Here is an 18467-nt window from a genome sequence, read left to right as displayed (position 1 = left end):
CAAAAGCTAAATTATTTTATCTCATACTAACTCCGAAAGCCTTTGCAGGTGAGAGATTATGGATTTATGCCCTTTCCTTATTGATCCATTTAGTTTCTGCTTTAGCAGATTTTGCACAAGACAAGTGGTTACTGAAAAAAATGCCTTAGTGTGAACTTTCTCTTGTAAACCTTGAAGATGGAGAAGCTATCTTTACCTCAACCTGACTGAAGAGGAAACAGGTTTGAGGTGAGAGTCATGTCACTGACTGTGTCTTGGCTTACATAGCTATGGAAATCTGTCCAATATAGTCTTCAGGCTTTCTTCTTCCGTATTCCAGAAAGCTGTTAAGATTCCATTGATGAGATGATCCCCTGCAATTGATACAATGAACCTGTGATGTTGAAATCAGTACAAGCATCATTCTCTTAGGGTTGTGCTTGGAACAAGATTCAACTGAAAAGTGAGTCAGAGCATACATCCAACATGTACAAACATCCCTTTGGAGGAATTTCAGGGCTTGATTTCCCAATAATGTTCATAAAAGTAGGATTGGTCCTGTAATTCATAGTTAAATTCAGTCCCTCAACAACAAAGTAATTGGAACTTTGGTTACTCACACCCAGTCTTCTTCAGCTGTAGCTGGCTTGTTTTTGTTACAGTGAGATTTTATACTATGACCATGACAAAACATCAAGAAAGAGAAAATAAGTATTAAACAAAATTAAGGAGTCTGTCAGGATAATTTAAATAGCTTTTCAAACTTGTTGACTGCCCTGACACCCAGCAGAAACATTCTCTTTCACTTTAATCTGTTGGGAAAATTTCAGACCATTCTGTTTCCATGTGGACTAGTAGGAAGTTGCAGTAAGGTTCTTCTTAAACAATGAAAACTGGTTACATCTTCATTTTCAGAGGAGCTTGAATCAACCTACTTGGAAAAGTAAAGAGAAGATGAAAAATAACAACTGAAATTTAGAGCTCACAGTGCAAAGGAATGTTTGAAATCAACTCCTACATGAAGAAGCTAAATGTGCAAACCATTCTGTTTTATGACTTCATGTAATAGAAGCTGCAAAATTCCGTATGTAGGTGGTCTCTTCATAAAATTCCTTCTAATACCTGTTTATTAAATGATGATACAGATTCTTGAGAAGAAAACTTCCAGAGGAACTTCCTCATAGGATATTTGATCTAGAATAGTCCCTAAGCACATGAACATATTTAGTGTAGTCTGTATAGCTAGAAGAGGCAACCACAGGCAACCAGCATATCACATACTATTTTTAAGTAAAACATCTTTAAAACACCTGCATAGTGAACGTTCCACAGCTTGTTTGCTGCAATGGAAAAAAAGAATTCTTGTTTGGTGTCTAAATCATTTGGGATAACTAACCAGAGTAGCTGCCTGAACAGAATTAAGTCTGGCCAGGCAGAGCAGGTCTGCATCTCAGCACTGCTGCATATTCATCAGCTCATAACCACTGTCAGCACTGATTTACAGTTGATACCTCAATAACCATTCAAGGAAGCTATTAGTACTTTGAGGAAACAAAACAAAACAAAAAAAAAAACAACAAAAAAAAAAAACCACATCCAAAACTCCAAAATGCAGAAATAAGGTTTTCCAGACATTTTGCGTGTTTCATGTTCAGAAACAGGAACATGTACCCTTGGTAGAAGAGGATCAGGTCAGGGAATTCTTACTTACACAAACAGAACCGTGGACCCTGATGGGATTCTTCATACCACTGGTAACGTTATTTCCTGCTGCCAAGGGGGAGAAGAGGGTTTGTAGTGCAGAAGTTGAGTTTTTGAGCACAGGAAGTTTTGTCATCTCTTGGTACCTTTTCCTAGTTACACAGATATTTTTCTTTGCATTGTTTCTCTTTGAAAGAGTGAAGGTGCACAGTTAGCATAAGTCTTTGTGGTTACCTATCAAGTTGCTGTGCCCTTATTTTCCCTCAGTTTGGCTTGCCGTAGGAAAAACTGAGGAACATTCTTCCAATAAAGACCAAGTGGCCTCCTGTTTCATCAGGACATTTCTTTTTCATTAACACTACATGTCTGATAGTGTCCCTCTTGATCCTGAGCCAAGTCCTTAGTTCAAGTGAGTGCCCTGTATGTATAACATCAAAACTAAACAGCATTTCACAGAATCACAAAATGTGAGGGATTAGAAGGGACCTCGAAAGATCATGTAGTCCAAGCCCCCTGCCAGAGCAGGAGCACCTAGATTAGGTCACATGTTCATGTGGGATGGGACCAGTATGTCCCGAATGTCACCCAGATGTCCCCAGTGTTACTCAGATGCCCACATGGCATGGGGCCATGATGTCCCCAGGGTCACCTAGATGCCCCCAGTGTCACCCAGATGTCCCTGTGGGACCCCTGTGTCCACAATGTCACCTAGATTTAGGCCTTATCATCAGTGTGGCACTCTGCATAAGCTTTGGGGAAGCCAAAAACCAATGGCAGGGATCACAGCAATCTCTGCAAGCGCTGACAAAACAGGATGTAGCATTTCCAAACTCATTCAACACTGAACAGAGCTCAGGCCTGTAGAATACAAGTCTCAACGTTTCTGCTGCAAGGTTTTGTACTTGTCTTCTGCACCTTATTGACATGATACTTGTGCTGTGACTCGGAATTGTAGGAGGCAACTGTAGGAGGAAACTGTTATGTACTACACAATGTTTTACAGTGTTGCGGTACTAGAAATCACTGTTCTGTTTTGGGCTGAATCTTTACCTTTTCTCTTGCAGAGCCATAGCCCTGCCTCTTAGTGCCAAACTGGGTGTGAAGGACAAGCTGAGACCTAAAGCCCAGCCCATCTCCATTCTGGAAACTTTCTACGTTGTGAATTGTAAGAACCCTAAAGAGGTGAGTCCTTTCTTCCTTTGCTTTCCTCTAGATTTAGCCCCTGTCTATTTACCTAAATGAAATCACACTTGGAATTTTGCATTTGGATACTCAATGGACCATAGGGAAGCACTGTATCACTGGCCTCCTGACACCAGCCAACCACAAGGATCATCCTGCAAATGCTATCAGTCATCAGTTCTACTTCTGAACATGTGAGAATAACAGCTTTCCAGAGACAGCGCTCAAAAAAATTGAATCTCAGACTTGTTTGGACAGGAAGCTTCTCTCCAAACTCCTGTTTGCTCTTGTTTGCCTTGTACGTGGCTATTTCTTCATCTGTTAGCAAATCACTGTCACATCTGTCACATCAGCTCACTTGAACTGACTTTCCCTGTTGTGAATCCTTGCAGCTTAGCACATGTGGATTGCATGATTCTTTTAGTTCTGGGAGGCAGATCATTCTGTTGCTGTACAATCCACAGGTTTTTTGATTGGTCTTTCAGGAAGCCAGTTAAAATCTTCTCTCTCATCAGAGACACAATAACGACCATCAGAATACTGCAAGCACAAACGGTTGGTAGTTTTTCCATGAGAGAAAAAGAGTGATCTTGAAGATCTTAGCAGGATAATTTGGAGTTATAATGGCTGCTACTGAGGAAAAAAGCATTGGCAGGACTGTAGATAGTCTGTATTGGGATTTAACCTGGTCAGTTAAGTCTCTGGATGTAACCCTGTTGTAGGTAAGGGAATCACTGTGGTCATTTCAAATTGGTGGCTAGCAAAAGTTCCCCACACCACTGTCTCACTCTCCCTCGTCAGAAGAATGGGAGGAGAAAAAGCAGCAGAAAAGGGCTCAAGGGTTGAGATAAGGACAGGGAGAGCACTCACTAATTACAATTGCAGACAAAACAGAGTCAGCATAGGGAGATTAATATAATTTATTGCCTATTACTAACGGCATAGAGCAGAGAGAACTAAAAGCAAACTAAAACACCTTTCCTCAAATAAACGCTCCTCTACCTGCTCCCCCCAAGCAGCACAGGGAGACAGGGAATGGGGCTGTGGTCAGTCCATAACTCTCTGTCTCTACCACTCCTCTTTGGTCATTCTCTGTCCCTCCTCCACGTTGGTCCCTCCCATGGATGCTGTCCTTCCTGAACTGACCCTGTGTGGCCTTGCCACAGGCTGCAGCTTTCCAAGCACTGCTCTAACACGGGGCCCCATGGGTGGCAGCTCCCCCAACCCTCCTACTGCACCATAAACTGCTCTCCATGGGTGGCAGCTCCAGCCAAGAGCTGTTCCTGCCAGGTTCCATGGGCTGCAGCCTCCTCCAGGCCACATCCCCTGCTGCACCATGGGCTCCTCCAAGGCTGCATGTGGAGATCTGCTCCACGTGGTGCCCATGGGCTGCAGGGGGACAGGCTGCTCCACCACGGAGCTCTCCTGGGCTGCAGAGATCTTCTACTCCACATCCAGAGCTCCTCCAGCTCTCCTTCTCCATCACCTTGGTGGCTGCAGAGCTGCCTCTCTGTTCTCTCTCTCTCTGTTCCTCACTCCTCTCTTTCAGTAACAGCAGTTTTTTCCTTTCTTCAGTGTGTGTAACAAACATCACTCACAGCTCAGCTCTGGCAGTGGCAGGTCCCTTTTGGAGCAGCTGGAACTGGATCTGATCTGACATGGGGCAGCTGCTGGGCTCTGCTCACAGAAGCCACCCCTGCTAACAAAACCTTGCTGTATAAGCCCAATGCAACATTACCTTTCATCTCCTTTATGCAGGCTGTCTTGGCTTTGAAGCAAAAGCTAATAGCCACTACCAAGGAGTAGGGATTCCAGTCCCACTGGGCAGTCCTAGTGCAAACAAGTTAATGCCTTGTCAAGGCTGTTACCTTATGCTTCATACTGCAGTGGAGCATGTGGAGCCCCAGGACATTCAGCAGCAGCTTAAAAGTAAAAGAATAGAGGCTAAAATAAGAATGCAGGCATTCATCTGGGTTGTGCAGTCAGTCTCTTTCCCTAGCAATGGGAAGGAATGTTCTCAGGAGCACTTGCCGTGGTCCCTGACCTTCTTCTAGCCTGAGAAATTTGCACATTTCTCAGTAGAACTACTCCTGTTGCAGAGATCTAACTCAAGGCCTGTCTCCATAGGCAGAGTTTCTATACAGCTGTCACTGCACCCTCAATGCACTGAAGTAGCAGAAATCTGCACTTCTGTCCTAGAAAATCTGGGATATCAGAGTGTATCCTGGCTGTGAGACTTCTGATATCAGTGTGACACCAAGCAAGCAGGGAACTCTGCAACTGGCCAATGCCTTACTCTCTTGTTCACCTCTTGTATCTCCGCCAGTCCTTTGTCTTCCTTCCCCTCCTGTGGGCTCTCAAAATCCTGCTTATGAGGCAGCTTTTACAAGATGTAGTTTTGCTGTTCTCAGCAGCCCTCACCTTGCGAGGGATATCACCTCATGGAGCAATTGGAGAATTGAAATCACAGTCATCTCTGTGACTCCACCCCAAGAACAGAAGTCACTAAGTAACACTAGAAAGAAATATATCTGAAAATGGCTAATGGACGCATTTATACAACACTCTCAGGGTATGTAAATCACTGTCACATGATACCTTTAAGGAGAACACATTAGATAAAAACCTATTGCTTTATAAACTATCCATGATGACACTTCCAGAAGGAATATAGAAAATGATCAACTTCTTCTGTGTCACACAGCAAACACTATAAGAGCCCAAGGGCAAGAAGGAAGGTAATTGCAGTATTTCTGTGAGTAATCTACTGAATTTACCACAGAAGGAGAAGAACTGGTAGGAAAATGTTGTTGCATTATGTTGGTCATGATATTGCATAAGAATGCTGGAAGACTTGACAACATTCACTGTATACATTTAAAAATTATTTAAGCTTCAGTAAAACTTTATTGGAGTGACAGATTTAAGGGACTTGGAACCCTAAGACAAATGAAGTAATTCAACAAGAAACACCTGTGAGAAGATGAGACCACAGTTTGAAACTCGAAACCTGAGAGTTTGTCATAAAAAATAAAATGTAAGGTTTTAACATTTAGCATTAATAACTGGTTGTTTGGAAGTGGAAGTGAAAGATTTTCTATTACCTGAAATCTCTATGCTAGGAATGGACAACTTTCTGAAAGATGCCTTAGCTTGAACAGATCCGGGCTTGCCAGGAACCTCTGGCAAGGTTCTGTGGTGGCCCAGACCGAACAGCTCTGGAGCCTTCTGACTTTCAAACCTGAGTCTGAACCCTACTTCCTCACCTGTTTTCCAGGGTGAGCTGATCAGTTTAGCCAAACAGTGTGACCTGCCAGTAAGAAAGGTGGAGAGGTGGTTCCGGCGCCGGAGGAATACTGACCGACCAAGCCTGTCGAAGAAGTTCTGCGAGGCCTGGTGAGCAGGAGAACAAGCTGTGAGCTGAAGGGGCCTCTCACTGGCTCCAAGCTTGGCAGGCAGCTTGCTGCCTCCAGCCTGCCTGCGCTCATCCACAGAGAGCTTCCTTAGCCTTCCCTGCCCCACCTGATTCTTCTGTGGCTTTGCTGCTGCTTCCCTGTTCCCAAATCGTTCCTTGCTTCTCCCCTTTATTTTCACTCTCAAGACTCCTTTTACTCCTGCATCACTTTATTCCTTATAGGATGCCTGTTTTTGACTTTGTAAGACTGACTCTCTGCTTTGAAACATGATAATATCTGAGAAATTCAGTATTGTTTTTCTTCCTACTGCTTTCTGCTGCTTTGCTGCTGCTTCTGTGACTCCAGAACAGCCTATAATTGCCTCTCTGTTTCCGTCCCATTTGCTTCACTGCAAGCTGATATCTTCTGCTGCATCTTTCCTGCAACTGTTCTCCACAGTACTGCTTTCAAAAGTTGCAGACATTGGGCTAGACTATATTCTGCTGGCAGCTGACTTTCAGCTTGCCTAAAAGCCAAAAAATAGAACCCTTTTATAATGTCAGGAAAGAGAGCTTATATGAAAGCTTTTCCTAGGAGGCACAAGCAGGTCTGGCAGAAGAGGACTATCACTGGACTCCTCACTTTTTAGGTACTTCAACTAATGAGGATTGAAGTTAAAGCAGAGCCATAGCCCCAGTAGACTTGAGCTGGCTGCACGCTTATATGTTCAGTGCTGCACTTGGAGGTGCTGGTGACCTGGCCCATGGCAGCCTGTTGCACAGCTGAGGTCAGGAGCTGTACAACTCCTGGAGCTCCATGACTGTCCATCCTTGTCCCCATGCCTAGACAGGCTTTCTAGGCTGGTGTTGGTTGCCAGAATCTAGACAAATTATCATCAGGGCCATTTTACACCAAAAAATCAAAAAACTGTAAAACTCTTTGAGAAACTGTTCTACGCTAATGCCCATATCCTCGTGAGCATGCCCCAGCTATTCCCCCAGTCTGTGTCTTTGTGATTCCTTTTGGGGACCCCAGTTGGTCCTCATGCTCATACAGAGGCTGTGAAAATGTCAGCCTGAGGTTGTTACAGATGTTAAGATCTGAGAGGTTATGCTCTATGAGAGTACATGGTAGACCATCACTCAGCGATTGGTTCCACATAAGTTCCTGTATGTTGGGGTTTGGTGGGAGTAGAAGTGAACGCAGAATACAGAATTGTGTTTAGAATGACAATAACATTTTGGTAAAACTTTAGAAATTAGCCCTCTTAGAAATGTTAGCTTTGGTTCAGCTTTCCACAAAGAAGGAGAACTCTCCTGAGCTTGGGTGAAATGCCTAAATGCCTGAGTGTCTGCTCTGATTAAGTTGTGGAAAAGTAGGTTCTTCCAGGAAGGCCTCAGAGATGAAGGAGAAAATGAATACCTACAGTGACATTAATCTGACTATAAGTGTGTATCTGTAGGGTAGGCCTCATCACTGAGCTGATCATGATCCATTTAATATTCAACCTCTAATTCAAAACTCCTACCTAAAACCCCTAATGTAGAAAACAAAACAAAAAGGGTGCATGTTGTTTGTTTGTAGCATTCCAGATCATTACAATTCAAAAGATTTACAGAACTGTGGACAAGGAGTTGTAAAACAAACATGCTTAATCTGCTTCTATCAAGACGCAATCCAAGCTCTCTCTGCACTCAGTTGCCTTGCAGTAAATAGTACCAGTAAATGCTAAACAGCAAATAGGTTTCTAACTCAGCACGCTGACGATAATGTCTTTCTGCCTGCCCTCTGTTGCCATTTGCAGTCTACAGAAAGAACGCCCTTCCAACACAAAATAGTGGCTTATGTCTTTCTTGGAGTCCTGGGTGTTTCACTGACAAATGGAGTCTTTCAAAACATGAAGCTGCTTCCAATTTGTTACATAGATTTTTGGTAATTTAAGAGCTGTTGTAGGCAGTTTTACTCCTTTTTCTGTGTCTAGTCTATTAGCTACTCGTTTGTTCTGCTGGGATAAAATTTCCCTTACTGCATGTGTAAATATTCAGTATGACATGCCTCTTTCCACTGAACTTCTATTTTATACATATTTTATTTATACTTCTCTGTGGGTTTAATGTGGGTAAGTCATTAGCAGCTCTCACTGAGACTGAACATGACAGCAGTCATTTGCTTTACATGATAATGAATTTAGCATACCTAATCTTCAAAAGCCTAAGACGGAGATTGGCGCTGTTTGAGTTTAAACATGCATCTAGTTGGGCTGGGAAGGGTTGGGATGATTATCTGGGCGATTTCCAGGTAATCATCCAGAAAATGATTATCTGGGAAATGATAATCACCTAGATCATTATCTGGGTGATTTCAACAGCCTTTGTGGCATCTGCTGAATGCGCTAACAATACACAAAATCTGTTATGATCTAGACAAACCTTGAACATTTTATGTTTTTGTTCGCTTTAATAGCATCATTCTCTGAATGAGTGAGATTGATACACAGAATTGTACCTTCGTGATTAATGGGTTACTGACATACTTCTTTCTTTCTTTGTAGCTGGAGGTTTATGTTTTATATCATTTCTTTCTTCACTGGGCTGGCTGTACTGTACGATGTGAGTATACAAGCAGTGCCACCTGCTGTCCTAACTAGAGGGTGCCTCAAGAATGGCAGATTTTGGTCCCAAACCTGTGCTTTCAAACCCTACAGAGATTTTAGCATCAGATGTGTCCTCTGCAAGCACGTTTTTGAAATCACAAAAATAGGGAACCATGCTTGCCTTAAGAACTCTAACGTAAAACCAGGAGATTTCATCTTCCTCTGACAAAGCAGTAGATAATCACATTTTTGAGACAGTGTTTGCAGGTGTAAAAATACATTTTTGTGGTGTGGGAGGTGGAACATTTATCTGAGACAGAAGCTGCAGGGCCTGTTCATGTATTGTGTCCAATACTGGTTTAATACTCTGGTTTCTTTTGGATGGTGGGCTGCAGTTTAAAAATTCTATGTATGTATTTTCTCTTCCTTAGCCAATAGCTGAGGTGAAGTTCATGGGTCTGCCTTTTCTCTGATTTGATAAATAATGATTCCTCTTGATGCAGACAGAGTAGCCTCAACAAGAGAAGACTGAGACTTGAATGTTATGGGTTAGAATCACTAAGGCAGAAGAGGTAGTAGAAGTCATGCACCGTGCGTGACATTCTGAGCTGTGGTCACTGTGCTGGGAATAGGGGCACCCGTCCTCCCCTAGCTGTGGGATAAAGTTTCCCCTGGCTCTTGTGCTGAACCCAGTTTCCTCAGTGAGTTTTGCAAGTGTTCTCCCCTGAGACCTTCTAGAGTGTTAAGAAATGGGAAATCTGCAGATCCCAAGACAGTGGGCACAGACTATGCTGGAGCTGCTCCTTAGAACAACTGAGGAACTATGAAACTTAGCAACTTTCAAGGCAGAATGTGAGGTACCTGATGGGTATGTGGGTTGCAGGATGAGCTAGCACAAGAGTGGAGATGTCTAAATCTCAACTACACTGTTTTGTCATTCTTTACATCAGAATAGAAGGCTGTTCTGTGAAGCCAGCTATGCAAGTTTGGAGTGTATGACCTGCTCAGCATAGCTCAAGTTCCCTGTGGTGACAGAAGGGACAAAATCCTGTTCTATATGTCACCTGCCCATTCTAGGAATGAGACTACCTGCACTTTTCATGAAAGTCTTTTTTTCATTCATTAGATGTCTTCCAGTTTCCACAAAAAAAATTGTTTCTGTGAAACACCCTTGTTTGTCTAGAGAAGGAAGAACAACGAAATTTGAAGTTTAAATTCTATAGTATTAACTTTCGGCTGGCTGCACAAACCTCTGCCACATGAGTTAGTACATTAGCAAGTAACAGTAGAAGTTTGTCTCACAAAAGACCACCAGAAAAGAGATTTATTTGCTGTTGGTATAGGAATGATGGAATTCAGAGATCTGGGGGTTCCTTTCTGGGTCATAGTTGTGCATCACACATTCCTGGTTCCTTACCTTATTTGCTGTAAATCCAATTCCCAATCCCACTCCCAAGCAGAAGGAGGCTGTATCTACTCCTATTTGCCACTGCCCCTGATTTGCAGTACTTCTTCCTTCCCTTCCGCATTGGTTATATACCAGCAGTGCTCAGTGAGGAAACAAAATATCTTCTTGCTCCTAGCTCCTGTATCTGGAGCCCTGTAGAACTGTTACAGAAAATTACCATTGCAGTTATGGCATAGAATGTATTCCATCACTGCATGAAGTAGGACATGCTTACTCTGATAAAATCTGGGCACAGTAAAGGATCAGAGCATGCTCCATGTAGGAAGAAGTTTTGGAGACTAGCTGCCATATTTCTGTGAAAGTTTCTAACCTGTCAAGTTCATCAAATCATAGAATCATACTTTTGAGTTGGAAGGGACCCATAAGGGTCATCTAGTCCATCATCCCTGCAATGAACAGGGACATCTAAAGCTTTATCAGGTTGCTTAGAGCCTAGTCCAGCCTGATCTTGAATGTCTCCAAGGACGGACATCCACCACGTCTCTGGGCAACCTGTGCCAGGGCCTCACCACTCTTATTGTAAAAACCTTCCTTATATCCACTCTAAATCTTCCCCTCTTTTAGTTTGAAACCATTTCCCCTTGTCCTATCACCGTAGACCCTGCTAAAGAGTCTGTCCCCTTCCTTCTTATAGCCCCCCTTCAGATACTGAAAGGCCACTCTCAGGTCTCCTCAGAGCCTTCTCTTCTCCAGGCTGAACAACCCCAGCTCTCTCATCCTGTCCTCTCAGGGGAGGTTTTCCATCCCTTGGATAATTTTTCTGGCCCTTGAGACAAGCTCCAACAGGTCCATGTCTCTTCTGTACTGAGGACTCTACATCTGGATGCAGTGCTCCAGGTGAGGCCTCACAGCACAGAGCAGAGGGGCAGGATCACCTCCCTTGCCCTGCTGACCACGCTTCTTTTGATGCAGCCCAGGATATGGTTGGCTGTCTGGGCTGTGAGGGCACAGTGCTGGCTCATGTCCAGCTTCCTATTCACCAGTACCCCAAGGTCTCTTTTGGGAGGTCTGTGCTCCGTCCTTACATCCCCCAGCTTGTACTGGTAGTGGGGGTTGCCATGACCCAGGTGCAAGACCTTGCACTTTGGTTTATTGAACCTCATGAGGTTCACTTGGGTCTGCTGCTCATCCTGTCTAGGTCTCTCTGGTATCCCATCCCTCAGGCATGTCATCCACACCTCACAGCCTGGGGTCATCTGCAAACTTGCTGAGGGTGCACTCAATCCCACTGTCTGTGTCACTGATGAAGATGTTAAAGAGCACTGGTCCCAGTACTGACCCCTGAGGGAAACCACTTGTCAATGATCTCCATCTGAACATTGAGCCATTGACCACCACTCTCTGGATACAATCTCACAACCAATTCCTCACCCATCAAACAGTGTTTGTGTATCTTTCCAATCTGGAGAGAAGGATGTTAAGGCGGACCATGCCAAAGGCTGTACTGATGTCCAGAGAGATGACATCAGTGGCTCTTCCCTTGCCCACTGACACAGTGACACCATCACAGAAGGCCATGGGTTGGTCAGGCAGGACCTGCCCTTGGTGAAGCCATGCTGGTTATCCCATATCACCTCCCTCTCTTCCATGTGCCTTAGCACAGCTTCCAGGAGGATCTGCTCCATGAGTTTCCCTGGCACAGAGGTGAGGCTGACAGGTTGATAGTTCCCTGGGTAATCCTTTCTACCCTTCTTAAAAATGGGTGCAATATTGACTTTTTTCCGGTTTTTCACTTCACCTGACCCCGTGACTTTTCAAATATCATAATGAGTCACTTGGTAACTACATCAGCCAGATCCCTCAGGACTCAGGGATGCATCTCATCAGGCCCAATAGACTTATGAATATTCAGGTTCCTCAGGTTGCGAATCTCATCTTCACGTACAGCAGGAGGGGCATTGCTCCCCCAGTTCCCATCTTCTGAGCCATCTGCTAAAGGTCTGTGTGTAAAGCAGTCACCAGTGAAGACTGAGGCAAGAGAGTTGTTGAATACCTCAGCCTTCTCCTTGTCAGTTGTTAGCAGCCTGCCTTTGTTGCTCACTGGGGGGTATGCCCTCCTGGACTTTCTTTTTCTGGTTTATATACCTATAGGAGTCTTTCTTGTTTTTCTTTGTCCCATTGCTAAGTCCAATTCCAGTTGGGCCTTCCTGACCCCATCCCCACACAGCCCAGCAGCATCCCTATACTCCTCCCAGGTTACCTGTCCCCGCTTCCACTGCCTGTACATTTTCTTACTCTCCACTTTGACCAGCAGGTTCCAGTTCAGCCATGCTGGTCTCTTGCTTTCTTTCCCTGACATCCTAAACCTGGCGATGGAGAGCTCTTGTGCCCTAAGGAAAGCTTCCCTAAAGATCTGCCAGCTCTGCTCCACTCCCTTGTCCTCAAGGACTGATTCTCAAGGGGTTTGTTGACTAACTCCCGGAAGAGTGGGAATTTGGCATTCCTAAAATTAAGATTCCTGATTTTATTCTTTGTCCAATATCAGTCAAGAGTGTGAACTCCACTGTTGCATGGTCACTGCAGCCCAGACAGCCTTCAATTCTGATGTCACCAGTTCACTCGTGTTGGTGAGCAACAGGTCCAGCACTGCATCCCCTTTAGTAGGTCTCTCTATTACTTGGCTCAGGAAGTTATCCTCAGTGCATTCCAGGAGCCTCCTGGGTTGCCTACAGCTTGCTCTGCTACTTTTCCAGCAGATGTCAGGGTACTTGAGGTCCCCCAGCATGACGAGAGCCTGCATTCGCAACGCCTCCTGTAGCTGGAGAAAGAAGGCTTCATCAACAGGCTCTGCTTGATCAGGTGGCCTGTCCCTTCTGAACAGCTTGTTGCCGTCAATAGCCACACTCCAGTTGTGGGAATCATCCCTCTGGTTTCAGTAACAGCAACTACATCACCATATTTCAGTGGCATAGTGGCTTCCAACTCATGTTTGTTTCCCAAGCTGCATGCATTGGTGTAGAGGCAGTTCAGTTGGGCAGCTGGTCTTGTCACCTTGGAGAATAACTCCTTAATTTCTTTGAAGTTTTTACCTTGAGTCTCCTTGCTGCATTCATCATCATATGATGCAGTAGGTTGAGGGTCCCTGCTGGCACCTTGTCCCTCAAACTGGGCTATGCCATCCCACACCTTGTTGTGGACAGGCTTGCTGTCAGCCCTTCCCCCTTCAAACCTAGTTTAAAGTCCTGTCAAACTAAAAGTTCTAAACTACAGTTTTCTTTGAAGTGTAAACAAAGCAGTATCTTCTCGGAGGTTCATTACTTAACAACCTGCACCATGATCCTCACCATCTGAAGAAAAATACATGTTCCTGACAGGGGTGTTCTGCCTTTTTGCAATACTTAACAATTGTTGTCTGAACCGCAGTGATACATAATGACATACTTTTCAAAATACTTTAATATATTCAAAATATACCCCCTAGAAATCTTCCCCAGGCTGTTTTATTTGGAAATGAGCTAAACAACGTACAAAATTTTAGCTGGGTGGCAGCTAATTGGTATCATGAGAACAACTACCAGTTGTGCAGTGGAGGTTTCTTGACAACCAAATTCCAGACAGCGCGCCCAGCTCTGTTTGTAATAACATACAGCAAATATGTGATAGCCAACTGATAAAAGATTTAGGTGGTTGATAAGAAGAGACTTTCTCTGGCATCCTCCCATTCATGTTGCATTTTCTTTCCAGAAGCCTTGGCTTTGGGACCATAGAGAGTGCTGGACAGGATACCCACAACAGGTGAGTCATACAGGAGTGAAAATTGCTGTTATAAATCGTATATTGTCCTTGTATATCTGTTCAACATCAGATTATATTGCAGGTAAAAGAGAGAGCACTGAATAAAATTCAGACTGATGTGCCTTAAGAATTCAAAACCAGATCCTTGTCAATAGATAACATCTTAATATCTGTCTTAATCTAAACACAATAGAGGAGGAGTCAGTATAGCAGAAGGAGACTCTACAGAAGGAAACGGAAAGTGAAACTTCAGACCAAGTGGGCAAAGAACTGAAAAATAAGCATGCTCCTTGTTTAGTTTATAGAGGAGACTGAGGCTAGGACACTTTGTCAAAGGAGAAGACTTCAGTGGAGAGCATGTAGAGCAGGGGACATGCTCTGAGAGATATACTCCTTCCTCTACACCAAAGAATCCTGTCCGCAGTGATCCCCCATGAGCTTGTTTCCCAGAGGAACTGGCAGTATGGCCAGTAGCAATACAGCATCATTTCCATTAATTTTGGAGGATGTTATTTTACAGTTTACAATGTATATTCTGTATATTTTCAAAGTGTTGTGGCAAAACTGGAGGAGTCTGAGCTCATGTCAGAGCTAAGAAGAGCAAAGGGAAAAGCGAGCACTTTTCACTCTGTAAGTGACTGAGTGCTGGAACCTTCTGCCCAGACAGCTCTGAGCTAACTGAACATGGTGCTGCACTGCTCTGGGTGGCCCTGCTTGAGCAGGGGTTGGTCCAAATGGCCTCCAGATGTGCCTTCCAACCTTAGCCATTCTGTGATTCTGTGAGAAGTAGTTCAGTATCTTTTGTTGAGTTACTTTTTCCTAAGCAGACAAAACCTGCCTTCTATGAGGTGTTGTCAGTTACCAAAAGCAGCGTGTTGCTCTGCAAGGGAAACCAAATGGGAGAAAAGGGTGACAGCAGCAGTCAGTGACAAAGGATAAGAACAAGAGCAGATACAGTCGGGATCAACCAAGGGTTCAGGTCATCAGCCAAGTCTGCAGTTAGAAGAAAGGTCCAAAAGCAAATGGGTGGATCCAGGACAGTGAGGTACAGCAGCACACATGGTGTACCTATAACATAGTTCAAGCAAGAGCTGACAACAAAGGCTGGAACTGAAACCCAGCTGCTGAGCTGAAGGATGAGGGCCCTGATGAGCTACTGACTTCTCATTCTCACACAGCTCATTTACAGCACTTGTGATTTGAGGTGAAACAGATGGGTTGTGTGAGAACTGACCTTGACCAAAGGCTGCTAAACCCGCTCAGAAGAATCCTTTGCAGAGTCTGCTGGTATGTTCAGAACTCTGACAGTGCAATTCAGAGTTCGGTGAAGGAGACAAAAAGGCTCCCGTTGACTTGGTAGACTTTGATCCCTTTCATTATTTGTTCATTGCAATCCAAAGGCTGCTAAATGTTGCTGGCAGGATAATAATTTCCACTGGTATCATGCAGGGAGCTCCCATGCACAGAGTTTTACAATACTAGAATATCCTGGGTGAGAAATAAGTATTTCATTAATTGAATGGGAGGTTGGAGGACAGTTTGATCCCAGCACCAAGGCAAAGTGAAGACTGCTTGTGCTTCAGGGCTGCTTGGTCTGGCAATCAATGTTAGAACAACTGAGTGTACATTGAGATTTACCAACATGTAAACAGAAATATAGTGCACAGATTTAACCACAGGAACAATAATGGAGCAAATGAGTGAAGAATGGGGCACTGTCTTTCAAGCCAAGTCTTCAAACATCTGTTGTCACCCAAAGGCAGAAATTTTAAAGCTGAATTTGAAGTTCAGAGTAAAAGTCAAAGTGTGCAAACAGGTGGTGTTTGAATAGGACTCTACGGCGAAGAGGATCACTGAGGTCCTTGTTTCCTCTTCTGTACATTTGCAGTATACGTATTTTCCAGAAAAATTTAAACCATCATAACAAAACACTTTCTAACAGGTGTAATAAATGGAAAAGACCAAAACCAGGGCTAGTAACATTCCGCTGGAAAAGAGTAGGAAAGGTCAAGAACATACCTGTGTCCTAACAGGAACAAAGAATATTTTAAACATAATTTCTGCTAAACAAACCATCTCTATGCTACAGACAAGGGCAATGGAAACATCATTTCTCCCAAACAATCTATCTTTGGAAAAAAAATCCCTTCTGATCCAGAGCTCACATTTGGATGACCCACAGAGCACAAAGAGCATGAACCAACCTGAGAGACGCACTGGTCCCTTCTGGCAGCAGCAGCACGTCCAGCCATGCTTCCTTCTGCTGCACTCACTGCTGCGTCTGAGGAAAACTAACCGACATCTACAAAACCATCCACTGGCATTTTGGGTAGAGAAAACCTAAATAATAAATTGGTATTTGGAGGTGACACACTCCAAGATTATTTGGAAATGCTAGTTGCAAAGTCCTAGTCGTAATAATTTTTTTATCAAATGGGTTCTGGTTTAAAGAGGCCATCCGGTGCCACAACAGAAAAGTTAGTCCTTAATTAGCACATAGTTTTCCACGTTCACACACAGGAGGACTGTGCTTTCCCCTGATTATTTGATTAGACTGAAAAACTTGTGACAGAGTCCAAGAAATCTGAAGCATCTCCCTGAATGCTATCAAAGGGAATGATTTATTCAAGTACTAATCTGTTCCACTGCAGTGAAACAATATGTAGAGTTTGTAAAGCTCTACAGTGATGGCTCAAGAATTCACACGGTGCTGAAGAAAACCTAAAAACATTCTGGAACTTCCCCCAGTTCCCAGATATTCCCCGTGGTATGGCAAAGTAGAGTGTCCCCTGCTGTTTTCTTTTACCTCAGCACAGGTGGTGTTTGTTTAGTGACTAGATTGTTGTGTTGTTTTTTGTCTCCCTGACACTGTAGGAACCAGATCTTTTCATATTGGTGATCTAATGGGTTGTTTTTTTTGTATAGGAACGAGTTGTCATTTCCAGCTCTCTCTCTCCTTTATCTGACATTTATATCACTGTCTCTCTCTTGGTGTTGCAGCCTCTCCAGCCATCTCTGTTTTGGTACTACCTGCTTGAGCTCTCCTTCTACTGCTCACTGGTCTTCACCTTGCCCTTTGATGTGAAGAGGAAGGTGAGTGACAACGCCAGGGAAGAGTCAAGCGCAAACAGAATGCAAGCTTAATGCTCAGGAGTGTGTTCTTCAAGAGTGTATAGTGCATACAGTGTCGGTCTGATGTTCTGTGGGACTCTATCCTTACTCGTTGCCAGGAATTTCCATTCCCAGTCACTAGCTTCCCACTCCTCTGGGAGGTGGGGAATGTAAACCCTGGCATGGAAAGGTGCGAGCTACCACATGGGATGCGATTGACACACCAGAGGGACGGGATGCCATTCAGAGGGACCTAGACAGGCTTGAGCAGTGGGCTGGGAGAACCTCTTGAGGTTCAACAAATCCAAGTGCAAGGTCTTGCACCCACGTCAAGGCAACCGCCACTATGAATACAAGCAAGGGGATGTAAGGGTAGAGCACAGACCTGCCAAAAGGGACCTCGGAGTACTGGTGGATGGGAAGCTGGACATGAGCCAGCAATGTGCCCTCATAACCCAGAAAGCCAACCGCATCCTGGGCTGTGTCAGAAGCAGCGTGGTCAGCAGGGGAAGGGAGGTGATCCTGCCTCTCTGCTCTGTGCTGGTGAGGCCTCACCCGGAGCACTGCATCCAGATGTGGAGTCCTCAGTACAGGAGAGAAATGGACCTGCTGGAGTATGTCCAGAGGAGGGCCACAGAAATGATCCAAGGGATGAACATTTCCCCTGCAAAGACGGGCTGAGAGAGTTTGGGCTGTTCAGCCTGGAGAAGAGAAGGCTCTGAGGAGACCTGAGAGTGGCTTTCAGTATCTGAAGGGGAGCTACAAACAAACTTTAGCAGATAGTGATAGAACAAGGGGAAATGGTTTCAAACTTAAAGAGGGGAGATTCAGATTGGATATAAGGAAAAGGTCTTTTACAGTGTAGATGATGAGGCACTGGCACGGATTCCCCAGAGAGCTGGTGGATGCCTTGGTGAAGCCATCACAGCTTCACCAAGGGCAGTTGTGCCTGACCAATCTGGTGGGCTTTGGTGATGGAGTGATGGCATTGATGGATATAGGAAGGGCAACTGATCTCTTCTGCCTTGACTTGTGCAAGGTCTTTGACATGATCCCACACCACTTCCTTGTCTCTAAATTGAAGAGATGTGGATTTGAGTGTTGGACAGGCAGGTGGATAGATTGTTTGGATGGTCGTAGCCCGAGGGTTGTTGACAATGGCTCTATGTGCAGGAGGAGGCCGGGCAGCCAAGGGTCCATCTTGGGCCAGGTGCTCTTCAACATTTTTATCAAGGACATAGACAGTGGGATTGAGTGTACCCTCAGCAAGTTTGCTGATGACACCAAGCTGATTGGTGCAGGT

The 18467-nt window shown here is 44.5% G+C and overlaps 1 protein-coding gene across 7 annotated transcripts in view; it reads left to right on the top strand.

Annotated features, from left to right (window-relative positions):
* Positions 1-17916, top strand: part of LOC110388988 (ceramide synthase 4-like) — a 61597-nt gene extending 43681 nt beyond the window's left edge. For 2 of the 7 annotated variants that reach the window (XM_021378846.1, XM_021378845.1), the window contains exons 3-7: positions 2745-2862; positions 6140-6258; positions 8809-8866; positions 14003-14053; positions 17054-17916. In XM_021378846.1, coding sequence (XP_021234521.1) covers positions 2745-2862; positions 6140-6258; positions 8809-8866; positions 14003-14053; positions 17054-17197 — 490 coding nt within the window. In that variant the 3' untranslated portion in view covers positions 17198-17916. The remainder of the gene's footprint in view (positions 1-2744; positions 2863-6139; positions 6259-8808; positions 8867-14002; positions 14054-17053) is intronic. The other 5 variants (XM_021378843.1, XM_021378844.1, XM_021378842.1 and 2 more) reach the window with 4 other exon arrangements.

The sequence above is a fragment of the Numida meleagris genome, chromosome 27 (assembly GCF_002078875.1).
Source record: "Numida meleagris isolate 19003 breed g44 Domestic line chromosome 27, NumMel1.0, whole genome shotgun sequence".
NCBI classification, from domain to species: Eukaryota; Metazoa; Chordata; class Aves; order Galliformes; family Numididae; genus Numida; species Numida meleagris.
Note: the sequence above shows the minus strand (reverse complement) of the source record. Positions and strands in the feature narration are given on the sequence as shown.